This window comes from Platichthys flesus, chromosome 4 (assembly GCF_949316205.1).
Source record: "Platichthys flesus chromosome 4, fPlaFle2.1, whole genome shotgun sequence".
Lineage (NCBI taxonomy): Eukaryota > Metazoa > Chordata > Actinopteri > Pleuronectiformes > Pleuronectidae > Platichthys > Platichthys flesus.
In genome coordinates this window covers 5,898,616-5,925,814 of record NC_084948.1, presented here as the reverse complement: position 1 = coordinate 5,925,814, position 27,199 = coordinate 5,898,616, and the positions used below count along the sequence as shown (strand labels likewise).

At 43.5% G+C, this 27,199-nt stretch overlaps 2 protein-coding genes across 2 annotated transcripts; one reads left to right on the top strand and one right to left on the bottom strand.

Moving 5' to 3' along the window:
• Positions 1-367: 367 nt before the first annotated feature.
• Positions 368-8,808, top strand: si:dkey-260j18.2 (uncharacterized protein LOC325231 homolog). Its single transcript, XM_062386379.1, has 5 exons — positions 368-862; positions 1,261-1,414; positions 1,552-1,630; positions 4,166-4,393; positions 5,602-8,808. The coding sequence occupies exons 2-5, from the start codon at positions 1,261-1,263 to the stop codon at positions 7,097-7,099; spliced, it is 1,959 nt and encodes a 652-aa protein (XP_062242363.1). The 5' UTR covers positions 368-862; the 3' UTR covers positions 7,100-8,808.
• Positions 8,809-12,877: 4,069 nt separating this feature from the next.
• Positions 12,878-25,640, bottom strand: fbxo46 (F-box protein 46). Its single transcript, XM_062385928.1, has 3 exons — positions 25,238-25,640; positions 16,594-17,220; positions 12,878-16,509 (listed from the first exon to the last, which is right to left on the bottom strand). The coding sequence occupies exons 2-3, from the start codon at positions 17,071-17,073 to the stop codon at positions 14,698-14,700; spliced, it is 2,292 nt and encodes a 763-aa protein (XP_062241912.1). The 5' UTR covers positions 17,074-17,220; positions 25,238-25,640; the 3' UTR covers positions 12,878-14,697.
• Between the last annotated feature and the right edge of the window lie 1,559 nt (positions 25,641-27,199).

Here is a 27,199-nt window from a genome sequence, read left to right as displayed (position 1 = left end):
ACTGCATATTTATGTTTTTCCACTACTGATTTTGTCCCGAAAAATACTTTTGCTTTTACCTCTTGATGTTCTAACTAAACTCAACTATTATTTTCTGGTTTGCTCCTGAAAGCAGGGAACACTATGTAGAGCAAACCAAAGTACCATATTTTCTTTGAACGCAGCACAAATGCGGAAGTTGTTTGTTTATAGATAAAACAATGAGACAAAACGTTTAGAATATTATTTTAAAATCAAAACTATATTTGATTCCACATTTGAGATAGATTTAAATCTTGTAATTTTAGCAGTAACCAAAACAAACCATCTCCACCACGAGCTGACGTCACGCGTCAAAGGTCAGCCAATCAGAGCAGCGGAAGTTGAACGTTGCGGTAATCCGGTTCAGACATGACAAGTGCGGCCGATTGAAGCTGAGCCCAACTCCCGGTGCTCCGTTAAACCCGACCCCCCGCACCGTCCCACCGCCGAGCCGGACCCGTGTGCTCCCTGTCATGGTGGACTGAGAGCTGCGAGGCCGAGAACCGTCACCGTCGGACGGGAAGTGGAGCTCCTTTGTGAGCGAGTTTGCTCCTTGGGTTGGCAGTGATGTTGTGCACGGGGCTGCCGGGGCAGCAGCAGCAGCAGCAGCAGCAGCGAGGAGCCTGACGCATCCCCACCGTAGGCCGCCGGGACGAGCACTTTCCCCCGAATGAGCCCGGGGGGTAAAGACAACCGAATGGGAGCCAGGGAAGTCCCCAGAAACTTGTGCTAATAACCGGCCACTTGGACACTGAGCGTCCACTCCTCCACACTGCCTCACCGATTCCTGACGAGAGGGAGACCCACAGCTTTCACGGTGGAAACTAGAAGGAGAGCGAAGGTAATGGAAGCTAAAAACAAAATCCACACTCTGATCCGGTAAAGTGATGCTACCACAGCGACCTGCTGGGTGTTTGTATGGGTTTATTATCACCAGTCTTTGTTCAGGTGATTTAAATGAAATGGAAACATTGTGGTACCAGGGTGTGGTAAATATGTCTCCAACTTATCCGAACAATAAGCTGTACATGACCCTAGCATGAAGTTTAGCTGTAAAGCAACATTTCTCTCCTGCTCCTGACTGGTCCAGTCCTCTATCTATAACACACATAGGCCTGCCTGCTGCAGATATAGGCTCTGCGTGCAAAACATGATCTGTGTGTACATACATGTATTTATATGTCTTTACTGTGTGTGTGTGTGTGTGTGTGTGTGTGTGTGTGTGTGTGTGTGTCTCAGATGAATGCTGTGCGGGGGGGCACAGTCACCTGGCGTCCCCAGCCGTGGCAGGACGGGGACGGGGGAGGAGGGGAGCCTCTGTCCGACAGCGACTCAGAGGAGGAGGACTTCCCCGATGACAGCACCACCCCGCTGGGCGACTACATCACACATGGTGAGACAGAAGATTTTGGCACTGTTATTATGACTCATTCCTGTTCTCCTGACCTCCCTACCATTTATAATCTGCCTTTATTTGGTCTATCTTTCTTCCCTCCCTCCTGTCCTCCCACACATCTCTGGTGATTTTAGGACTGAAGCAGCTCCTGGACGCTCAGCAGCTGTGTGATGTTACTCTGCTTGTTGAGGGGAAGAAGTTCATGTGTCACAGGTATTGTTATAAAAACATTACATTTGTAAACTCCCCGAAGGCAGTCAATGTGCGAGCAGATTCAACCACATATTTTTTCGGACTAATATTGAATTCATAGATTTTTAGTGTGAGGTAAAAAAAATTATTGTAAGTTGAACAAATAATGATGGATACTAAATTCAAGTAGCTGGAGCCGTCATGTCTTTGATCAATGTGCAGTCCAAAGACCTTTATTTCAGTAGAGCATATACCTTTGCCACGGTCTCCTCTATCTTGCCAATTTAAAGAAATTAAAAAAAAAACTTCTGGATCCACCCCTTGATCAGAATACTCAGTTTCTTCATAATCAGGGACTTAAGGAGAGGGAGAAGTTAAATAATCAAAGTCAATGTCATTGTCAATTTAATTTATATAGCACATTTAAAACAACTTGGTTGACCAAAGTGCTTTACAGGTGTAATGGTACAACAAAAGGACAGGAAAAGCGTAATGCATCATAGTAATACAAATAAAATACAATTATTAACGTAAAATAAAAAAAATATTAGATATACAATAAGAAAATTAAATCAGCTGCGATGAAACGTACTCAACTCCAGGAAAAAGCCTGGGAGAAAACATGTGTTTTTGGTAGTGATTTATAGTGTGTTAAAGACGGGGCAGATCTCATGTGAAGTGGTAGGTTGTTCCACAGGTTTGGGGCTGCTACTGCGAAGGCCTGATCACCTCTGGTTACTAGCCTTGTCTGAAGTTTGTCAAGGAGCAGTTGAGTGGCTGATCTCAGTTCCCTAACTGGAGTGTGCATAAAGAGAAATTAGGATAAGTAAGACGGTGCCAGTCCGTTAAGAGATTTAAAAGTAAGATTTAAAAAACGATCTTGTGACAAACAGGAAGCCAGTGTAGGAGGCACAACATGGGTGTGATATAGTATCTCTTTTTTTTCCTAGTCAGCAGGCGAGCAGCAGCATTTTGGACTAGCTGCAAGGGTTTAATGGAGGATTTTTCTAAGCCCACATACAGGGAATTACAATAATCAAGACAGGAGGTTATAAATGCATGGATAACTCTTCATCTTTTTGTGGGAGGTAATCCTTTACCTTGGCTATTTTCTCGCAGTTGAAAAAAGCTATCTATTTTATGGTTCAGGGGCAATTTGAATGTTGTCTGCAAAGCAGTGAAAGGAGACATTGTTGATTTTAAATTGATAGGGAGAAAAGGACGGGGCCTAGAACGGATCCTTGAGGTACCCCACATGTAAGTGGCGCCATCTCAGAGGAGTAGTCACCCAGGTGAACATAGAAACTGCTATCTGTTAAGTAAGAGTCAAACCACCTGAGAGCTGTACCTTTAATCCCTACAAAGTTTTCCAGGTGTGATATAAGGATTGCCTGATCGATTGGCCTCCAGGTCTAGGAGCACTAGGACAGCTGAATCTCCTGAATCAAGAGTTAAAATCAAATCGTTAAAAACTCTTAAAAGAGCTGTTTCGGTACTGTGATGCGGTTTAAAACCTGACTGGAAATTTTCATATACATTATTGTTGATAAGAAATGTCTGCAACTGGGTGAGAACTGCCTTCTCTAGGATTTTGGACAGGACGGGCAGCTTAGAAATGGGCCTGAGAATAGAGGGATCAAGACTTTTACTTTCTTCAACAAGGGCTGTACAACAGCATGTTTAAAGGCAGCTGGGACACTACCAGCGAGAAGACAGGTATTAATCAATGACATAATACATTGGCCAACAGTGTCGAAGACTTCTTTAAGAAGACTGGTGGGGATGCTGTCGGAAGGGCAATTTGTGGGTCGCAGATACATACATACATACATACATGTGGCTGATGCTTTTGTCCAAAGCGACTTACAATTAGTACACTCAACATTCATGAGGGGTGAACCACCTCGGATAGGAAGGATATTGATATGGCTCGAATTGACCAAAGACAGCTGGGAGCATGGGAGGGATAGGGAGTTGATGGTTCATGGACATAGTTAAGGATGATCTAAGAAGGAACATTTTTACAACAAAACATTTAATAAAGTAATCACAGGGGATAGGTGTAGGCAGAATAGGAGTACGACTACCAGGGTTTATGATGTAATTAAAAAAAACCTGAGGTCTGTGATAGTTATTTGAGACCAGGCTAGATATAAACTTAAAATTTGGGCCGATTTTACCGCTTCCTGGCAATCAGATAGACTGCTCTGTAAGATTTCACATGATACGCTGAGTTTGTCCTTTTTCCACCTTCTCTCTGCTTGCCGACAAGCACGTCGGAGACAATAATGAAAATCTAACTTCAGATAAAGATGCTATGATACAGGCCAGTTCTGCTCTTGAGGAAATCCATGTGCAGCTTTTCAAAAGAGGGAAGATATCAAAGAGGGAACCTGACGGAGGTTTACTGGTTTGAAGTTAGCTGCTTCTGCTGACCTTCACCCAAACAGAACAATAGTTTTTTTTAGACCTGTGTTCTGTCAGAAACACAGAAACGTCTATCTTCTTTATCCTCTGTATTTCTCTCTTTTTCCTTCCAACTTTCTCTCTGCTCAGAGTCCTCTTAGCAGCTGTGAGCCCCTACTTCAGGGCCATGTTCACCAGTCCCCTGGTGGAGTCTCGCCTCACAGAGATCCGTCTGGAGGAAGTGACACCGTCTGTCATGGAGACCGTCATCCAGTTTGTGTACACTGGGGAGGCGGGGCTCTCTCTGGACACAGCTGAGGATCTGTTTGTGGCCGCCAACCGGCTGCAGGTCATGCCTCTTCAGGACCTGTGCTCCAGGTGAAAGTGACAGATGAAGTTTACATTGATTGAGACTTTACAGATCAATCAGTTATATATTTACTAGGGCTGTTAAGTGAACGCGTTAACATGGGATGATTTTTGGAATTAACCCATTAATTTTTTTAACACATTAAATGCATGCGTAGAATGAGCCGCTCCATTTAACCATACCTGCCCCTACTCACTCGCTCTGAGCGACACAGGCAGTGAGATCAGAGCTCATTCACGTGAAGCAGCTGCTCAGTGATCAGCTGCGTCATGATCAGAGCAGAAGCTGCAGCTGCTTTGTACTTAGTTGGAGTTTCTGTGTCCTCCTCCTCTCTGCTCTCACAGGAACTAATAAACACTCATCACTAGTTATCAGGACCTGATCAGTACATAAAGTCACTTGGTGTTTGGTTGATTCGCTCCAGAGTTTAAGAGGCTGCATTTTAAACACCATGAAAATGACTCGATAAATGTTGTGCTCAGTACAACACGAGACGCTCACAGTCAGGACTCAGTGTTAAAATAGGCTGAGTGACACGCAGACATGATCCGACACTATTGATTCATAACCAAACACATGACTGTACGTTTGTCACCTAAATCATACAAAATGAACTATGAACATGAACTTCATTTCCAAGTTCATTTTCATCTGCATGAACTGAACTTGGAACTTGTTCTTTTTGAGTGTGAACTGGCTCAACTCTGCTTCTACATATGGGCTCAGATTCAGATTTCACATTCACATTTAATTCCGTAAAGGTTTGGTTCTTGTTTGATTTTAAAAAAGAAAAGAAAAGGGTATTATTCAACCATCCTATAAGTTCAAAAAAAAGGAAAGGCTAAGATGCCCCAATTCTTTATGATAAAGGTTTCTTTGAGTTTGATTTAAAAAGAAAAAAACAATTCTAAATGACATCATCCTATGTGGGCTCAGAGGCATAGCAAATAAACATCCACATTTAATTATGGTGTGTATATATCTGCCTTCTGTCATTTATCTTTCCGATCCCGCAACCATTTACATAGTAAAAGGGGATTTTTCAGGCATTTAGAAATGTAGATTAATCGTGATTAATTACAGCTACCCTGTGGCTCATCAGATTACACATTTTAATTGTTTGATAGCCCTAATATTTATTTTAACTTTGCCCTCCCCTTTTCCCCCCTCTTCTGTCTTTCTCTCCTGTCATTTCTTTCCACTCTTCTCTTTCCAGGTTTCTATTTGAGCACCTCTCAGTAGATAACTGTCTGGGTATGTACTCTCTGGCTCGCTCTCACCACGACCAGCTGCTGCTGCGGGCCTCCCTGCGGCTGGTAGCCCAGCACTTTCCCCGGGTGGCCCGGCAGAAAGACTTCCTGCTACTTGACCACGGCACCTTAGGCAGCCTACTGAGCTCAGACCGTTTGGGAGTGGACTCAGAGGCCGAGGTCTACGATGCGGCGCGCCGATGGGCAGAGCACCAGCCCTTGGACAGGTATGCCCACATGCCTGCCCTGCTTCACCACCTGCGGCCTGGGCTGCTTTCCCAGGAAGAGAGCCGAAGACTGAGCCAGGAGTTAGGGCCTGCCGCAGCTGGTGAAGGCCTCGGGGGGCCTCTGAGACCGAGGGAGGGAATGTTTGAAAAGAAGATTGTCTGTGTGGACCTGACACCTCGGGAGGACGAGAATTTAGCTACGAGAGACTACACAGTGGACTGCTTCGATCCTCGGACAGGAAAGTGGGAAAAGTTAGCAGCGCTGGGATCTCTTGTCAGTCCTGGCTGCACTGCTGTAGGTGACAGGCTGTTTGTGGCTGGTGGGATTCTGCGGACAGGTTCTGTGTCTGCAGCAGTGCATGAATATGATGCAGTGTTGGACCACTGGATAGAGCGGCCTTCGATGGTCCAGCCCAGGGCCATGCTGGGTCTGCTGGGCTGTGGAGAGTCACTCTATGCCTTAGGGGGCAGTAACCGCTCGGCCCTGCTCGACTCCAGCGAGACCCTGGAGCTGTCAACACTACAGTGGACTCCGGGGCCCCGGCTCCCGCTCCCGCTGCGTGCCTTTGCCTGCGCAGCTTTACGTGGACGACTGTACCTCCTGGGTGGAACCACACTCGAACAGAACCGAGCTGTGGTCCACTCTGGCGTGCTCATTTATCACACCCTAACCGACTGCTGGACACGTGTGGCTCTGGACTCTGGCGCCACCTGCCTTGCTGGAGGAGTAGCCGTGCGAGGAGGGGTCTGTGCTATTGGGGGATACATGAGGGATACCACAAAGTTCCTTGATGGAAACTACACTAACTTGGAGACTTTAGACGCCACTGGGCGTGTTCTGTTTTTCAGAGAGGGCAGGGGGTCTGGTGTAGAGAGGGAGGTGACAGGGGGAGGGGTGATGGTAACTGCAGAGCAGCGTGGGGCTGCAGGCGGTGGAAGCGACCGAGCCCCAAGCCCTGTGGTATTTCCCGGGCTCCCTCGGCGGATAGCAGCCGGGGGTGTGGCCAGGTGGAAAAGGAGGATTTATGTGCTGGGTGGGGAAAACGGCTCACGGTTCTATGACAGTGTGTACTGCTGGAAGCCTGGTTGGCGCAGCTGGGTCCAGAGACGTGAAAAGCTTCCTGGGGATACTGGAGGAGTGAGCCAGTTTGGGTGCACCACTCTAAAATTCCCTAAGAAACACATCCTGTCCAGACTGAGACTAGCCAAAGAAAACTGCAAGAAGGCTGCTGACTAGCTTGACTGGGCCCATTCTGACTGAGGTGGCGGCAGCCGTTCATGCCACACACAGATGAGGTTCAGGCTGAGTTCTGAATGAGCTCCTCCTTCACCCCATGACATGTTGAGATAAGTCATGAGGAAGAGACCATTTTATACAGTTGGCATGCAGCCACAGAGCTGGGTATAAATGGAGTGGATGCAGACAGATCTTGTGAAATTGAATATGGATCGTCAAATGTACAGGCAGAGAGCAAGTGGAGCCAGAACCAGGTTTTAAAGAACAGACAACAAGCACCTGAATGTAACCTAAACCACTCGCTGTCAGAACAGTCAAGTCCTCTGAGAGAGAATAGGGCCTTTTTAATTGTACATTCACAGTTTAATGTTTTTGTCTGAGAATTTCAAATCTGTTTTTTTATTCAGCTGTTCAGACATAGACAAGGATACCTGCACATTTCAGACAAGGTTACGTTTCACTGATTCTCCTAAACTTCAAGTAAAAAATGTAGTGCCCTAAACAAAAACCTTGGCACCCTCCATTCTGCTTATTTGCAGCTCAGCTGGACTGAACTTGGGTTTAAGAAATGGAACCGGGGCTGCACTGAAAATCATGTTGCAAAGCACTGATGGAAGCAACTTCAGTGTATGAACTAAAGACGTCTTAAATCTTTTCTCACCTGTCACAGCCTCTTTTCCCATTCTTCTGAACTGCTCAACTGTGACTGCTGTTTAGTCTATTTTTTTCTCCCCGAATCATTTCCCCTCCCTTATAATCCTTTACAAACTTCAATAATTAGTTTGACCTTTTCCTCTTACATGAGCTGGTAAAGTCCCCATTTTTTTTTTTACTACAATCAAGGGCTACACAAAAAGTTAACTTGGGAGAAAACGCATCACATGAAACAAGACTGAGCTGCTTCTCAACTCAGGAAAAGGTTGTCCATGTGCTCATCTTAGTATCCCAGCACAACACATCAGTCTAATCCTTTATGAGCAGAACGCCTCAGTGCTTGGTACAAGTCGTACTTCTCATATGATCAGTCTAACCCCTGAATGCTCAGCACAGGTCCAACACCGGTTTCAAGTTTAAAGAAGTGAAACGTAGCATATGTGAGAAATGTGCAGATATGGCTGGATGAATCACAGGATAAATGGAATACCGTCTTCCACCATCAACATAAAAATTTAAAGATGGAGAATCATGTGTGGATGTGAGCTTGATGGAAATGCAAAGTTGTGAAAAAATGTTGACACCAGAAAGAAATGGTAGCTGTAGTTTTAGTTTTGACGGCAAATGAGGGCACATTCACAGTATTTAACAATTCCACTGGTCATTTGTAACTGTGAGATTTTTCATGAGGCCATTAGGGAAAAAGACTGAACTATCCCTCTGTCCAGTGTCTTTCTGAAACATGAAGCTATGTGACCGCCAGTCAAATCAAACTGACCTGCTCCTTTCAGCTGCTCCAGCCATATGACTTGTGAATGCATTTGGCACAAAGGTTAAGACTCATCTGAACACTATCATTTGCACATTATTTATTGAAATGTATGTAAAGTTGTTTTTATTTTATTTTGTTGACTTTTGAATGGGGACTTTAGCTCTGACTGCAGTGTAGATTGCTCCGTTGTGGTGTATGATGACTATGCCATGTGTTTAGATAAACCTGTCACAGGAGCACGTGTGTAGATCTCAAATCCATTAAAAAGGACTTCATCATTGGGCCACATACTTTTTTTCAGACGTGACTTTAGATTAGAGACCATTGGCTACAAGATGGATACAGAATGTGCCTCTGCAATTGCAAGATTGGATTTTAAATCAAAGTGTGATAAGTGTGCAAGATCTTGGACCTACAACGCTTATTTATTTCAAGTTTACTAAAGCAGTAAATCACTGATAGTTTGAAATAGTTGAAAATCCACAATTTAGTTGATTTAAAACAAAAAAGAATCTACATTTATGTAATAGATTAAAATTAGACTGATCATATTTGTTTCATAACTCTGCTTCTAACTGCTTTCCACTCAGTTATCAACCAACCAACCGGACACTACAGTTTCAGTCAAACCATCCTCCCATTTGTAAACTCCAGCCACAGAAGTTATTTCCAGTGAGCTTTAAAACACTAAAACATTGTGACCTAAGTCTGATTTCATACACACTACATGATACAGGACTCAAGTTAATTCCATTGTGTATTTATTACATCAAACACTTTTCCAGGACATCGTTTTTCTCACCCAACCCATGCTCTTGAACAGAGACAACGATTTATTCACTTTTTCCATGAATTGAAAGAGGGAATTTGTTTGCTTTGTGATTTTATGTATCTTCACACAGGAAATTGGAAACACTATTTCTATGATGTGAATTTTTCTCCTTTAACAAAAAGTCCATATTTGTGTATCAGCCTCAGCTAAGGCCAGACTAGAAGGACCATGGGAAGACTGTGTGCTTGTGTAACTCTTTACAAAACCTGTTCAGACCAAACACTTGTGTAACTCTTTACAAAACCCGTTCAGACCAACACTTGTGTAACTTGTACAATGAAGGTTCTGGGAAGAGAGAATTAACACCCGAGCATTACATTTATTTTCAGCAAGAGTCTTCACAACTGGGAAAGAAGTTGTTTTGGCCTCAAGACATTTAACATTGTAACACTTCATACTTGATAATTTTTTATGACAGAAGTGTTCACTAGTCAAAGTAATTATTTCGGTCATGAATTGCAACCCTGTCTTTCTAAATATCTCTGACACACTGCCTCTTTAATTACCCAAAACTCTAATGTTCTGAATTCTCACTCAGAAATGTCTTTGATTTTCTTTTCTTCTTGCTTACAGCTTGTAAGACGTGTGAAAAGTGACTGTGTCCGCTTGCACAACCACGTACTGTGTCCATTCAGAAGTACATCTGCTCTCATCTGTACATTCTAATGAGGATTGTGGTCCGAAAGGAAGGTGGCTGTTTGATGAAAGCAGTGCTATGAAACGATTAAAGGACTATTTGCTTACAAGGTTGTGTACTGATGACTTTATAACATCTGAACACACTTGGCTGATCATTGATCAGATTGAGAAATAAACCTACACAGCGTGCAAGAGGACACATTGTTTACAGTGTGACGGCTATACCTTCAACACAAGAATAATTTTGGTATATCACTTGTTTACATGTATGCTGTTCAGTTAAACATTTGCTCAACATAAAGTTGGAATAACACAATTATCAATAATTATCCCAATATAATTTTCATCAAAAGCAATATAAGAAAGGTACCATATATATTTATATACTGTGTTAGCAAACAATTTTACCTCAGATTTTTCAAAGGTTTTGGGGTTGATAAAGTTTTTTATTCTTTGCTCATAATGACGAGGTTTAGACCACAACATTCCCTCAGGAGCAGATATAATAAAGTGACATTTTTATTGTGATATGTTTAACACCCAGCTCTATAGTTACAAGTACATTTAATGCTGGAAATTCCTTGGAAATATGTGACCGAAACTTGTTTTTCATGGTGTGTGAGTAATTACTGCAGTTAATAAATTGCTGAATCTGCCCGTTTCCTCTGCTGGCCAAAGGTCTCCTTCAGACTGACCTTCCCATGTCTCCTGCCCATACATCAGTCTTTCTGAGGTACAGTACTTCTTGTCGCTGTATGATCATACTGAGACCTGTGTTTTGATGCTTTGGCCGATACAAGAGAGCTTTAAGACTTTAGGCTGCAGATAAACCAGAGACGGGTTGTGGAAGTGGCTTTCATCTAGTTGCAGATTGATCACAGTGTTTTCAGGTCTAAGTGGACTAGTAGAGAATATCTCTCTAGACAAGGTGACCATCAACAACCCAGCAGACTGTTCCGTCATTGGCTATTTCATCATGGTTGTCAGTATTGGCATTCGGGTGAGTTAAAAGACACTTACTGTATATTTCCATAACATATTGATGTCATATGCATGTAATGTACCAATAAAAATGGTTCATACTGCATATGACTCACGTTTGCGCTCTAGTCCATGTTCTGAACCAATCGTGGGACAGTTTGAGTTTATTTCCTGGCAGGTCGGTGGCCGGGGAGTTCAGCATGTGGTAGAGTTAGACCAATAAGAACACTTTGGAGGCTGATATTACGCTTATTATTACAATAAAACAAGTTGTAGGACACAAAAATGCCAAAGATATATTTCGGATTATTTGGAAAGTGTCATCAATCCATAATTGTCCACTAGAGGGCAGTGAAGTTAAGTTTACTTATATATATAAAAAAAAGAGTCAGGTATCGTTATCAATGTTTCCTTATGTAATTCCAATATCAGAATTGATCACAGTAAATCCAATCAGGTTCCAGTATGATATAATAGGTTTGGAGGATTTCAAAAGATCCAGGGTCAAACACTGATATTGACTTTAACATCCCCCCCTGTTATTTCATACTGGATAGAGAAAGATCTCTCCTAATGCATTTTCAGTGGAAGAGAAACTAAATGCACAGACCTTACATGCAAACACATATGAAAAGCTTTTTGAGGCCAAAATTAAGCTTCAGCAATTCACCAATAAATTAACATCTATCCTCCCAACCTACAGACTTTTTTAATCATACCAACTGATGATTGCTTTGCAAAATCCTTAAACTGCTGAAGGTTCATGTTAAATTTAGGTTAAGTTGTCAATGTAGCTTTGCATAAAATAATAAAATAAAACGAATCATGAAGATCTGATGTATCTCACGTGGTTTGAGCTGTGTCTGCTGATAGAGGAAGGAAGTTTGGCAGAGGTCTCAAAAGTCTTTGAAAGTCTGAGGTCTCTCTCTCTCTTTCCAGCTTCATCGCCTGGTGTACAGTCTTCGGCATTCCAACTAGAAGAGGAAAGACCTGGACTGGAAGCAAGAGGAGAGAGGGAGAAGAGCCCAACGAGAGGCTGAGGATAGGATGAGAGAATATCAATAGTGGTGCAGGTAGGAAAGAAAGAGACAAATGGAACAAACATGACAACACATGTACCAACTCTTCCTCTAATTCAGGTACTGAGGAGGTAGAGTGGTCAGGTATCTGTCACCAGATTCAAGAACCTCGTTTGATGATACTCACAGACGAATAAAGCTGTGTTGCCACCTGTTGGCAATGAATTGTCATTACACTGCAGATACTACCTAAACACATTTTAAACTGAGAGGTTGCTCATGCAGAAAACAATCTTCTCCATTGAGCATAATAGTCCTTCATTGGATTTCTCCGCTTTTAAGAGACATTCGTAATGCAGTGTCTAAAAATATGTTATCTGGTTAATGTACCATTACTGTATACTGTTACATTACGATTCAATCACAGGTCAGGCTTCACCCAATAGCAGCACTGGAATAAAAGGTGTTAGACACATTTTTTAACCTGGAAGTAAGGTAAGGTGTAAACTCAATAAAGTCTTGAATAGCTCAACGGGTAGCATCATTTTGTACTTCTCTTAAAAACTGGACTCAAAAACAAAAAGTCTGTAAATGTGTAAGTCTGCTCATTTCTGTTTCTAACAAGCTTTTAGTTATTTGATTTGAAATATTTATCATAGATTAATAGAAGTTATCTATAACAATTCAGTGATTGTAGAAAAACAAATAGTAGCACTCGCCTACATAGTCCATATTACACTCTTGAAAGCTGGTAGTTGGCCACACTAGGTGCAGCTCTGATAAGATTGGGTGATTAACTCTAAAGGACAAATGACTAAATCAATCCCTACAGATCATTTTTAAGGCCATTATTTGCTCGTCACACACCACACAACCATGTATTGATTCAGATTTCCAGTTTTTAATCATCACTTCTGTTTTTATTTAAGCAGATATTTTCCATTAGCATTGTACATGTCTGGAACCTACAGAGTTCTCCCATGACTACCCAACCATCTTCCCTCCTCCATGCAGCATTTTCAGCATCATTCATCACATTCAGATCTTCAATGTCCAGTCTGTCAGCTTGCAGGTAGAGAAATTGGAAAAGCAAAGGGGAAAGGGGAGGGACAGAGGTTGTTTTTTTTTCCCCCAGTGAAGAGTCAGAGCCGTCATCAGGCACTGTTCATCTTACACTCCAAAACACAGAGTTATGGGTGGATCCAGTAGAGCTCAATTGAGTCCATCGAGCTCCTGAAATCTTGCCACTTGCAGGGTCCTGTGCAATTCCCAATACTCTTGATAATCTGTGAGGTATCCAACGCCTCAGTCTCCTGCAGGATGGGAAAGAGGTAGGGGGCTATTAAGGCTGGAAGCTGGTGTAGAGAGTTTCTGCAGTCTGTGGTTGTTGGTTTCACTCGTTTTGAAGCATGAACGATGGCTTTGGTGAACACTGCCCTCTGCCCAATCGGGAGGACGGAGGGGAGGAGGAAAGGAAGAGAGCTGGGGGTTAAAACAAAGATGGAGTATTTAAAACAAAAATACATCTTTGCTGGATGAGTAGGCCCTCAGACTAATACAGGGAGAACACAGTCCTCAAGAATAAAAGCAAACAACAGCAAACATTCTCTGACACACACACACCAATAAAAACAGCCAAACAAAAAAAAAGGCAAACAAGCAAGTCAATCAAACCATACAAAGTGACATCAGGCCTTTCCAAAGTGACATCAAGTTTCTCTTTTTAAATCCCATTCAATCCCACATGTCTTGATCAATAAAGTCCATCTCCCACAATTCTCTGTAAACCAGAAATCCTCAGTGGCTCCTCTATATGGCTGGTCAGCAAGGTTAGGGTCCTCTCTGAAACAATGACAGGAACGGGTCTAATATGGAGACTGTGCCCGTCATTAACCAATGGTATGGCTATATCAGTATTTACATAAGTGACAGGCAATGATTTCAGCAGCATTATCAGGGGACTGATCAACACAGTACTTTACAGCACATTCAGAAAAAATAGAGAGTCGTGGTGCAGAACAGGTACAAATGGCAATCTTATATAACGGTAAATCAAGTTTGCTTTATACAATCACATTTCTAGAGCAACTCTGAACATTCCACCACTGAAGTTTTACATCTGTTGTACATCTCATTCCTTGAAGCACCATTGTACAGCTAACATGGAAGTGTGTGATAACACGTAACAGGTATTGGGAACAGTATGCAGGCTCTAGGGCATTACATTTCAATGCATCACTTTATGAATGCTAATCTCAGTCAATACACTGCAGAGTTTTCCCGTGAATGACCTAACAACCATGTATGGAGTTAGACAGGAACCCAGATGATTAAGAGGCAGAAAGAGGGCTTACTGACAGCAGCAGGAGGGGACCCCAACCCTGGTATGCAATCTTTTAAAGGTGCCACTCTGGACACAGTGGGGGGGAGAGAGGGACACTGTAGGGCTTTGGAAAAAAACAAAAAAGGCAAGGAGAGTGACACACCTCTCTTCCTTCTTTACCTCTCAATCTCCCTCCACCGAGGGCAAGTATGAGAAAGGACTCCTGGAGCAAAGTAAAACAGAAGCATTCGTGGAGTGCTTAATTCTCCTCATACCCCTCTTCCCCTGATCGTCCTCTGGAGAGAGGTGAGAGAGAGAAAACAGGTGGTACACAAGCGGAGATGAGAGTTGGTTTGTGTGAGCTGTACTATTTTCTTTCTACCTGGCCTCCTCCCTTCTGTCCTCTCTCTTGGTGCGGATGGGCTGAGAGCCATCCGAAGGCTGCTGGACCCAGTTGTTGTCATGGAGCCCAACACGGCAGCCTGGTGTGTCCTTGTCTGTACGCCGGCAGCACATCCAGTAGGAACGTCCATAAGGCAGGTCATGGTGGTAAGGTTTGGGGTGCCAACGGCACAAGGAAACATCTCCGTGTTCATATTGCCGCTTACACTGTTTGCAGGGGTCGTCCCTGTATAGTGGGTCTTGATTCCAGCGTGAATCCACTGCTCGCACTCCATACGCCTCAATCAGCATTTTGAAGTAATGGCATGTGCACTTGAGGGCTGCCAAGGAGCGTGTCGGCAAATAGCTGAAGATGTTGACCATGATATGGTCGGGCAGCAGCAGCATGTACTGGCGCGGTTCGAGGAGCCTCTGAATCTGAAAGCGGATCTCCAGGAAGTCATGGGACACATGGCGGTAGAGGCGACACAGCGAAGGGTCTGAACAGTCGTCCACAACGCTCGGAGAGTCTGGTCGAGTTGCCCGCTCCCCAGAACCCACTGCCACCCCTGCCCCATGGCTGTTGTTGTTGGCACAGTCCAAAGAGCAGATTCCTGACCCACTAACAGGGCTAATTCCTTTTGCATCTTCCTCAGGGCCCCGGGGCTGCTGAAGGAAGAAGAGCTGTCCAGGAGGAGGATCATCTGATGAAGGGTCAGTGGAACCCCCACCACTCCCTCCCCCATTAGTCATAGCGAAACACACAGTCTCCTCCTGCACATTCTCTGTACTGTCCTTGCCATAAAACACACATTGGTCCACAGCACCTGTCACCACAACCTCCACATGGAAGCCTGTCACTCGCTCCCTCCCCATACCAGCAATTTTCTTCTCGCCAGAGGAAAGCTCTTGGGTTGGGTCGGGGCTGCCACAGACCAGCCTGTCTGGAAGATGATGGTCTCCATCTTGTTTGGGGGCAGCAGTTGTGGCAGCAAGCAGGAGACTACTGGGGTCTCTTGATGAGGGGCTGACGAGCTGGTAGAGGTCACAGGTGATCTTCTCTTTGGCCCTGGCTGCTGCCTGGTTGCTCCCACCACCACAGCTCATAAACATACAGCGGGACCTGCCAGCTGTCTCCAACTGAGACCGCGGGTCCAGATTCGACACTCTGAAAGCTATCCTAACCTCACCGTGACTGCGGCTGGGTGGCGGAGGAGGAGCTACAATGCCAGACTCCTCTCCTTTCCTACACTCCTTGTCCTGATTAGAGGAGTCTACTCCAGAACCAGTGCCCAGAGAGAGCCGATTCTCTAGGTTCTGGGACTCAAAGTGTGCGATGGCCTGAGCCACCCGTAAGGACTCCTGCTGCTCCTCCAGCTCCTGGTCTGTCTGGAAGGGAGACGATGACTCTTGGGCCTCTTTGGAGGGCTGGCCATTTGAACTGTCTGACACAAATACCATAGGTGTGGGGTCTGATACTGTTCCCCGGAGTAGAGTGTGCTGGTGGGAGGCAAGATCCAGATTGTGAGTGGTTGTAGGGGGTTGCTGATGTTGGTTCCCATGAACAGCTACAATCCCCTGGAGGGCCATAGCCGTCCTCTGTTCCACCAAGGCAACCATCTCTGCCACTGACAAGAGGTCTGTTTCACTCACACCTCCTAGAGAAGGCTCATCGGGGCTGGAAGGTGCAAGAGGTGAGTCATGGCTGAGATTTAGCTCTGTGACTTGGGAGCGTGTTGGAGGGTCGTAAGAGGAGCATCGTCTTCGTCTTTTGGCTTTACTGCAGTCAGTCGCCCAATTACCCTTTACCTGTAAAACAAAATTATTTAAATTTAAATAAAAAAAATCTAATTTAGATACATTTTTTTGATACTTATTGTTTCAGTTCCTTACCTTCATTGCACTGGGTCTGGGCTGGCCTGCTCCACTGAACTGGTGTGCAACAAAGAAAGCTATCTTCTCCTTGGTGTTGCCCGGCTTAATGACATACCAGGTGTCTAACAGCACACGGCCATCTTCCATCTGCGACCCAGGAGAGGGTGGCGAGGGAGAAGTTGAAGAGGGTGGAGGGGCCTGGCTCTGTGTTGCGGAGCTGGATTCAAGCTCAGGTTCAGGTGGTGTGTTCTCTGAGCCCACATCCTCCTCCTCGCCATTTTCTTCTTGCCCCCCCACTATCAACACACCATCTTCACTTCCACTCCCTGTCTTAATGGCACCAGAAGAGGGCTCAGCCTTACAGAGGGAGGGGGACCCTGCCCCACCTCCGCCTCCACTGCTACCCCCTGAGCCTGGGCTCCTAGCTTTATTCTGGGAGTAGGTGCCAAAGGGGCGCGGGCACCAAAGGCGGATGTGGGAGAAGGTGTCTCGGTCCATCAGGATGCGGACCACTGGGGCATATCTGCATCTATGCTGGCCAGCAAACACCCAGAGCCAGGGCTCTCATTGTTGGCTCCCTATCCCAGTGCCAACCTGATGGGCACTGTCTGCCAACAAGCCAGCCTGCAACCCTGGGCATATAACCTGCGGAGGAATGAGAGAAGAGAGAAATTGTTACTAACAAAAACGTTCAATCTCTGAAAAGAGAGTTCATTGTCACTAGAACAAAAAAATCTTTGGTGCATGGATCAATTCAGACAATCATTGACTAATCATGGCTGTGTTGAATAGTTGCCTTGAGGTACAATTCAGACCGAATGTTAATGTTAGCCCATTACTTCAGCAGCTGAGCCACTTGACTGGACAGAACTATCATTATACTGGTCTCTGAACTTTCAAAACTGCCTGCCTCCTACTTTGGCCAAACTCAATTAGCAGTTACATTCGCTTCTGTGTGTCATGATAATCTCCCCTGCTTCAGAGCCTCTAAATCAAATTAAAGGGATTCCATTTCAGGTTTGGTGTCTGAAGCCGGCCGATGAAAGGGAGAAGGATGGAAAAGGAAAAACTCCAAATGGGCCCTCCTCTTTCTCCCTCTTCTCCTCTCCTGCATCTCAGTGCTTCAAAGAGGACTTGCTTAATAAGAGGCAACGCAGGGAGGAGCAAACAGGCATATGCTGGACCTATTTTTAGCAAGCTGCATGAGGGGGTGGGGGTAATAGTAATGAAACTGCTTTAGTGTCCTCCCTTTTCTCACCCCTTACTCCCTGCCAAAGAGTGTATCCTACAGGGTAGGGGCGAAAGCCTTTAGTCCACCCAGCGTGCTTTGCTTCTGCAGCTATGCCAGCTGCCGGGGCTGCCAGGAACGTGCATTTGTGCTTAAGGAGACGAGTATGTGGCAATGTCAACACATTTGACTTGCTGCTGATCTGAAGGCCTCGTCTGTATCTGTAACAGCTTGAACCAACAATTACACTTCATCTGTCAGTCCTGAACTGCCCCTATTCAGGTTAAGCTTTATACATAACATGCTAAAACTGTATAATAGGATTAAACTCAAACATAATTTAAGATAAGTTGCAACAGCCTAAGACAATTTTAGCATCTTTTGCCAATCTCCAGATTATATAGAATGTAACAGGGGACAATTGGTCAATGCAAAGTTCGTCATGGCACTACACAATCTGGTATCTACTGCTCACATTACAATGTTGAAAAATACAACATCAAATAGGAACAGATAATGTGCTAAAAGGTGAGAATTTTATATAATATTAATATTGATTATAATCATAGACAATAAAACCACTTCGACCCCTTAATTTCTTTCAGTTAGTCCTGTTAAAATAAACAGGACTAAGTCAAAACATAGTATTTGGCAGAACCATGGTAAATGTGTGAGATTTAGGACATATTTGAAAATTAGTCGAACAGCAATATGCTAATTAAGACATTTTGTTGCCACATACGGCTGCTCCAGATAATACCTAGAAGAGTTCAGGTTTGCTGTGCATGTCTGAATGCCGCTTTTTTTTTCGTTCACAGTGAGTAACCTCCATCTATGTCATAAACCAATGCTCCGCCTCTCTGCCTCTCCAGGAACCAGGACATTTCAGTCTCAACACTAGTGTGCCGTGTTTGGATGGAGTTGCCGGGTTGAATAACTTGTTTCCTTGAAATGGTGTTAAAAGATGTGCAACGAGCTTCAGGCAGGTTTTCTCTCATTTCATGGGTGTGTCAGAGGTGTTTCCCATCCAAGATTCAAGGTACAATTTACCTATAACAACAAAATGAGTCCCTTTGCTCAACTCACAAAAAGCAAAGATCAGTCAGCAGTGACATGTAGAGTAACTCTGGGATGAAAATGGCAGTGTGCAAGCCAAACGCAACAGGGTGTTCAAGGTACCAGATAAACATTTTGCAGCATTTTGTTGGAGCTGAACATACCCCACAGTTGACACACGGAGGTGCCTCTCGCTCACACGGCAGTCCTGACGAATCTCTGCTAGGTAAAGTTGCAATGGTTTGTCAAAACAACCACTTGATACTTCTAACAAAAAATGTCGCCAAAAATGGTCTGATAATAGAAACGGTTTGTTACAGTTTATTTTGAAAGGACAACAGCCTATGGGAGAACTCCCAGAGCATGACCAGATGACCAATGATGAAACTTTATTCAGTCACGCAGCACTCAGCGGACCAATGGTGTAAACTACACTCACAGATGTAATGCTTGATAGTAAGACAAATTTCAAAGAGAATCTCCATTAACTTCCTGAAAATCTTTATAGTTTGATTTGTATTTCAGTGTATACCTAATATTCGCACGGAGAATAAGAAACCTGATTATAAATATGATTGAGTGATTCAAACTGTATCCAAGTACATTAGTGTCTTGATCACGAACAAACACTGTTCAGAAAGCTGGTGTTTACAGACCACAGTATTCTGCTTTATCAGATCACTGCCATAGCATATACAAAATTTCTCAAAATGAAAACAATGTCTTCTTTATCAGGCATAAGCTATTTACATGAACAAAAAACATAAACACATAACAAGGACAGACCAACAACATAACCTTAACCAGGATATAAGTGTGCACGTAAACAGCTTGCATTGGAAAAGTTCCAATATGAGCTCAAACAAGCTCTGTTTTAGTAGACAATAAAAACTTAGTATTACAGCACTTAATTATTCCACCATTCTCAATAGGCTTGAAATCAGGTCATTGTTGTGCCCCGTACAAAATGAATGAGTGATGTTTTGTAAATTTGAACTAATGGAATGGCTCAGAGAAGTGCAAAAAGCAAACACCGCCCACGCTGTGGTGAACCAATTCAAATGCTTCCTCTAATCACACAGCAATAACTCTGCTAAGAGCAGCCAGATTATACTGTAGTGAGGAAAAAAAGCTAGAGAACCCATTTTATTGTCCCCGCTCTCCATGACCCTTTATGAGTCTCTTTAACCACTTTTATCTCTACATCCTTTCCATCCACTCCTCTTCCCCCTCCCTCTCATTGCGTCACGCAATCTATCTTTCAGAGCAGATTGGGAGGCATTATGAGAGGAGCTGACAAGAAACTGCCCACTGCAGGACTCCAATGCGAATACTATACTGTGCCACCAGCAATTGTGGCAAGGATAAGGACAGCCAGATTACTCCTGTTGGTCCAAGCAGGTTTAAACTCCTGTCTGTCACCTCCTGCTCACTGATATCATTCTTCAATTTAGCTTTACACACAGTTTAACCATGGTCATTGCATTATTTTGTCTGTTCATGTTTTCAGATGACTAAACCAAGTATGCAACAGTGCATTAGTTAAAAAGGAGAACAGTAACTTCTGGGCTGCTGCACCGAGACTGTGCATTAAATCACTGTTTCATGCTTGAGATGACATCTGACAACATAATCATTTATAGACAAATGAAAAGGATTCCATTGCCTTACTGGCTAAAGTGGCATTTACATGACCGATCAGACATTTAGTGGCATTATGATATTGACTGCACAGCACCTGGGCTTCACCTTAATGAAAAATATTTTTTCTCTGTGTCCACATTGTAATTTTGTAAATCTAACCACACCAGAAGTGCGTGTTTCCCAAGGTCTTATTTCTTCTGCTACAGTTTCATAATGAACTTAAACTTGTTTTCAACTTCTCATAATAACACAAAATATTTCTTGCTTATTGTATCGGGCAGTTGCTTCATTATAGAGCTCTGTGCCATGCTCTTTGCCCCGCTGTCTCCCTCTCACACAAAACATATTGACAACAGACTTGTTTGTCACAGCTAAACAGGTGATCTACAGGGTTGGAGGAAATTACACCTTCTTGATGTTTTACCAAAACACCAGTCTTTACCAGGGGTGTCACGATACCAAAAATTCAGTTGTCGGTGCCAATACCAGTAAAATAACACGATTCTCGATGCCAATTTCGATACCACGGTAAAAAACGCTTCACGTCATCCTACAGAGCAGGGGTCGGCAACCTGTGGCTCCAGAGCCGTATGCGGCTCTTCAGCCCCTCCCTGTGCAGTGTTGTGCATATTTTTCGCGAACGGCGAACTTAATGAATCAGTTTTCATATGTTGAACGTGAGTGAAAGTCACGCTCACGTTCATTTTTTAAATCATCATCGTATCAGGCCGTCATGAAATACCAGGAGCGTCTCTGAGCGAGTGAGCGGGGCGGGGAGCGGAGCACACAGTGAGATCACAGCTAGTTCACGTGAAGCAGTCACTCACTGACTGACCGGCTGCCTCTTATCAGTGGAAACAGTGAAAAGACTGAGTTTCTCTGGTCTCAGCTGCTCAGAGATCAGCGCCGCAGCTCCAGAAGAGGCGCAGCACCGATGCTAACAGCTGGCATCGGCGCTCACGGTTCTTACGGTGCTTCAAAAAAATTGGGCATCGTCTGTGTTTTGTTATTTTAGTATCGAAAGGTATCGTAAGTATCGGTTCTCGTGACATCCCTAGTCTTTACCAATATCAGCAGAAAGGGAGAACTTTTCAGCACTCCAGGAGTTTTCACCTTAGATGTACCTTAGAGGGTGAACCCATCACTTCAGCTGGGTTGCGCACAAAAACATGTTCACATGTTCACTTTGGTTGTAAAAACTAGGGACACTGTCCTATCAGCAAACCACACACAGTCGGGAGTCATCCGTCATTCAGTTTACAGTACTCAACATTACCACTCCACAGTCCAAGTCAGTACTGACATACTTAGATTTTTTCCCTCTTCATTTGAGAGAGCTCGTGCAAATGAAGGCTTGGGTTTGGTTTTAAGCTTTCTGCATCAACCTAATCCTTCAAATCCCACCAAAGTATAGTTGCAGCTAGCGACACAAAAGCAACACTACAGTGCTGGAGACTGCATCGTTAGGTATCCAAGCTGTTTGACAAATTACAGAAAAAAAACTGTGTGTTTTCAGTATGTTTTATTTAACTTCACTTGCTATGACTGCACCTATACACAACTGTATAGCTTATATAGGCCTTAGGTACGACATATCACCCTGGATGACATCCACATAGTACAAGTTAGACTCCCCAAAATTGAAAGGAGGGGTTGAGTTGACCAGACAGAGAAGTTGTGCTATTTAACCTACACATACATTTTGTTAACAATCCAAAGTCAATCGCTCCTCCTCTGTCTGATAGAGTAGTTTTTCTAACACTGTGAAATGTATCTAGATAAACAAATGGCGTAGTTGCCGTTCTGTCAAATGCTTGAGAATTACTGTTGCATTCATGATGTGGAAATCTTCATTGCACTGATTATACAGCTACTCACAATGCCTACTTATACGTTGACAAGGTGCAGAGGCCTCATTTAAACTGCATATGCACAAAAGGGGGCCTGAGGGAGGACTATGACACATCTTGTGCAAAGTTAGGATCTATATAAACAAATTTAAACGGAGCATATGAGTGCACACCTGTTCGCAAAACCTGACCTATGCATGCAAACATTTCTGAAAAACTGCCAGTGGGGAAGATGAGACAGTAAATTGAAGCCAGATTGTGGAAATTAAATGTCAGGTATCATATTGTATAATGATGCCTCTCAGACATTTATTTTCACTTCATAGCATGTCACTTTTAGAGCCACTTTAAGATTTACTTGCAAACCAACAGTGGTGTTTGTGGATATGCTAGTGGCCATATGTATTCCATGAGCACCTCTTAATTGTAAAAGATATTAGCCATCGCTCACAAAAGGGGGTACACCCTGCAGCTTCATAATATAACAAAGGTGGGGGATTGGCTGCTGCTGCCCCAACAACATGAATTTAAATTAAGACTCTCCACACAGTTCAGAGGCTTCTCTTATTTTTTTATATAAAGATGGTACAAAACTGAATCCTATTTAGAGTGTGTTAACTGGAACATTCAGCATTCAACATTTTAGGTCAGGTTTCCTGGTGGAACAGTGAATAAAGCAGGTTCATAAACAAGTGTTTCTCAGACGCTATTGGTCTGAGTCAGGACATTATTTTAGGATGTGAGAAGAGCTGATTGCTCAGCTCGTTTCTCCGATATCATAAAGCAAATCATCTGATGACTACAATCCTTCATATAATTAAAAGGTTATTGCTATGAGTTTACAAACAGGTAATGTCTTAATTTCATCCAGCCAACAGCTAATGCTTGTTGTAAACATTGGCATGAGGCTTGCACATTTTCAAGTTGATAGAGATGTATAGGGGAACACAGACTAAAGGTGTGCTTACAGTTTCATAAATCAGATGTTTTGGCGCAAGCCATTTATGGCTTTTGGGAAGATGTACACTTTGCCTATCATACAAACTCCTATGAATGAGGTTACTGATATGTTCAAATATTACAATATGACTGCTTACATAGTGACAGACTGAGAGGTTTGTCTCATTACATCAAAACTGAATTTCTGCTGGATTGGAAAGCAAACTTTTACCTCGCATTTCTCATGCGGCTGCTATACTGTCTTTGAAGTAACTGATTAAGTCAACTTTGCTAACTAAGTTAATAGTTAAATACAACCGACAGTTGAAATTACTTGGTAGTACTATAGTTTCACTGACTTTCTTCCAGCCCTCTCTTTTTGGGTTGTCTGTACAAACTGCAGAAATTGTATTATACCCACAGATACTCACAATAAATGTGTATTTCGTTTCTGGTTGTCAGTGATGGCCGGAGAAGCTCAATTATGCTGACTTTTGTGGCACGTATATCTTTTGTTTAAGATGAGAAATTTTTTTATTGTGTGAAAGCTTATATGCATCCATTCATGTCACATATATCTGCGTCTTTGCATTAATGTTGTATGTAATCACACTACTGGACAAATGTATTTAGCATTTGGTCTGAATACACCATAGTACATTCCCAATAGAAGTTGGATTAGAAAATGGTGCAATGGCAACTTGTTACTGTGTAGTTTTTACCTTAAATCTATCATCTTATTGGTCAAACGCAAACCTTGCAAAAGCCAAATAAAGACAAGCAGTCACTCTGACTCAGCCCCTGTGCTATCCTGCAGCTCTCCCACACTTAAAAACAACAGCATTTTAGCCAGATGGCCAAAAAGCTGAAAAATGATAATAATGAAGCAAGCCAAAAAGTCTTAGCTCAATCTCCCACCCTGCATGTGGGCCCGTGAAGACAATGCAACAGAGGCATGGCCAGCCGGCCAGCTTTGCTACAAACTGTCACCAGAACAATAGAGCTTAGTGCATCACTCCAGCAGCAGCAGTCTGCCCAGGAACATTATATGGAGAGCAGTCTTTCAGTCAGGACACCTAAGAAGACTGGCCGTCTTTCCAGCGTGCGTGCGTGCGTGCTGTAACATCGTCAAAACTATAGTGCCAACCCTGATACTCCAATCACAATTGCTCTGTGTCAACACAGTGCATTATCCGTGTTGAGTCAGTGGATGAGGGCATATCATACTTCCTGTATCTGTATCACGATAGGTGGGACCTCCACCTCAACCAAACAGCTGGTTTTAAATCAATGACAGCAGGAGATGTTCACAGTCCACGAGAAAGATTCACTCCGGGTCGTCTCGTCATATCAGATAGTACGTGTCTTCTTACAACTGTGTTGTGCAGCACAATGCACCAATGTGTTTGTTTACATCACCCAGTGTGGTTTGAGCGTCACTGCTCTTACTAAAGCGAAGGCCTACAGGTCGCATCACTGTGACTTTTCCTGGTTGTGTTTTAAATGACATTACATCACAGCATTTGAGGATATTGAGCCAGCTTCTCCGGTGACAAACAACTATTTCTTCAGAAAACTAACAACAAACAACAACAACATTAATCTGGTTGTCAATTTGAACTGCAGCAATCACCTTTTATAAATCATTAGCTGGTTGCTCCATTAGCAAACAGCTTTCCTAGCGTCGTAGTAAAATGCCCAGTGTTTGTTTGACATCTTGAATGTTTCCTCCCGTCACCCCATGGTCTAAACTTGCTAGGTTTCTAGGAACTGTAATACATGATCTGGCTTATTAATGGGTATTTGCAGTTTAAATACACTCGTCGCTAGCTAACGAGTCTGCTAACTCGGTAGCACAACTTACCTGCACAATAACATGACAACGTTTGCTAACAGGCTAACAGGATAAAAAAAACTGAACATCATTTTGAACAAGCTAACTTACCTAAGCAATGTCAGTCCCCGCCGACGACCCTTTTGACTGTCGATGACAAGTCGCTGTGTTCGGCTCCGACCAAAGCAGTTTGACTGGGGAAATGCAGGTGACACGAGTATCCAACTATCCACGTAGCTAAGCTAGCTCACTCGCTGGTTAGCGTCGACATTAGCCAGCAGCTAACTGTCTATTCTCAACCTTGTCCGGTGGTGGCTGCTGTCGAGGCTCGCTGTGCCTGTCACTCCTCTGAACCCAGTGCGGCTGACTCCGCGCCTACTTGGGGCCGCCGGCAGTAGGTCTCCTAGCTATCTATTTGGAAGCGACACAAGCCTTCGCGGTATGTTCTCGGGGATACCAAAATAATCAGTGTCAGGACGACGAAGGGAGGAAGGCCATCTTGTTGACAAGCAGCTGCATAAGGCCCGCAGCCAATAGCGAGGCAGAGACGATGGTGTGCCCATATATGGCGACCGCACTGCTCCCTCCCTCTGCTGCCCTCTGCCCCCAGCCTCGCTCCGTCAGCCCCACTCTCAAAGGTCACTGCGGCCCGGACAGGTGTGGACAGCAACACACTGATGATGGGCATTGTTACTGACTGACAAACTTCGCCTTGGACTTGTGCAGCGCGTTAATGCTCCTGAGCTTTCAGAAATATTCCTTCTCATTAGTGAGTCTCCTCTCCCTATCCCGCTGTCTAAGTGCCCCTGAGCAAGCTGCCACCTTACTTCCCTCTAACATCTGCTCCACAGGAGCATTCCAATATATAGCTGCCCACTGCTCTGTGTGGTCACGGCTCTTGTGTGTGTTGTGTTCCGTTTGCTGTGTCCACCTACAAATTGCTGAGCATGATTGTGTGTGCATGATTGAGGCAGGACGAATGAATTAAATCTTAATCACATCTTAAACAGTACTACAATATACTGTCACTTTTTATTGTTTGTGTGATGGACGTTTGGTGCAGAGATTTATGGTGCAGAGTGAAGTTAGAAAACTTTGTGTTCATCCTACCTGGTTTATATCCCATGAATATTTTAAAGGGATAGTTCACTGAAAAATGAAAAATGCAGTCAATATCTACTCAACCCTATGTGGATAGAGGGGTGGGTGAAGTATTTGAATCCGCAAAAGGCTTTTGGAGTTCCTTGGATAAACAGTGTAGCAGCCAAACCCAATAAAATGTAATTAAATGGCGCCCACTTATTCAAATGTAGAGAAACAACAGAAAAAACATGACATGCTATACTGCGCCTGTGTCATCCAAGTGTCTGTAAGCCCAGACATTCAAATTCGCCTCAAACGGGCATCATTTACACCATGTTTTTAATCTAATTGTCCTGTGATATTCTCCTACTATAGTTACTTCTGCTGTTTACCTATGAAAGTTTTTGTAGACTCTTTTTTTACTTTGTAGATGATGCTGAAGATACGGGATTCTATGGATGTTGTTGTCACGATGGAGCTCAGCCCTTGTGACCTCTGGGAATGTCTGCGTCAGTCCAATATAGTGGAAAAAAATTATCAAATTATCAAATTGATCTGGAATTGATTTGGATTCATGACTTGACTCAGTTGCCACTGCTGTAGTTAATCAGAGGGAACAGAAGAAGAAATGTTTAACACAGTCCACAGACTGAGTACCACGCATCCACATCACTACAAACTCGACACTTCACTTTCTCTGGCAATTTACAATAAACATAGCAAGTGGAAGATATGCGTTCCATTAACAAACCGACATAGAGATGTTTGTGGAATCAGTAGTTAGATGTTTTGCCAGATAACCTAACATAACATATAGATAACCTTAATATAACATAACGTACATGTGACATTTCTGATCAATTAATTTTCATTGATAGCAATATAACAAAAATCAAAAATATATCTATATAATGTATTGTGTAAGCACAATGAGGATGTGTTCACATAATTCGTCTCCCTCAGATTTGTTAAATATTTAGCTGTTAATTA

What these genes read in the sequence shown, in the direction of transcription:
- si:dkey-260j18.2 (XM_062386379.1), top strand. Translation starts at nt 1,261, where the DNA reads ATGAATGCTGTGCGGGGGGGCACAGTCACCTGGCGTCCCCAGCCGTGG. An exon ending in GGGCGACTACATCACACATG is followed by an intron (nt 1,415 to 1,551) that starts GTGAGACAGAAG and finishes TGGTGATTTTAG; the next exon opens with GACTGAAGCAGCTCCTGGAC. An exon ending in AAGAAGTTCATGTGTCACAG is followed by an intron (nt 1,631 to 4,165) that starts GTATTGTTATAA and finishes CTCTCTGCTCAG; the next exon opens with AGTCCTCTTAGCAGCTGTGA.
- fbxo46 (XM_062385928.1), bottom strand. Translation starts at nt 17,073, where the DNA reads ATGGACCGAGACACCTTCTCCCACATCCGCCTTTGGTGCCCGCGCCCC. An exon ending in CCAGACCCAGTGCAATGAAG is followed by an intron (nt 16,510 to 16,593) that starts GTAAGGAACTGA and finishes TTTGTTTTACAG; the next exon opens with GTAAAGGGTAATTGGGCGAC.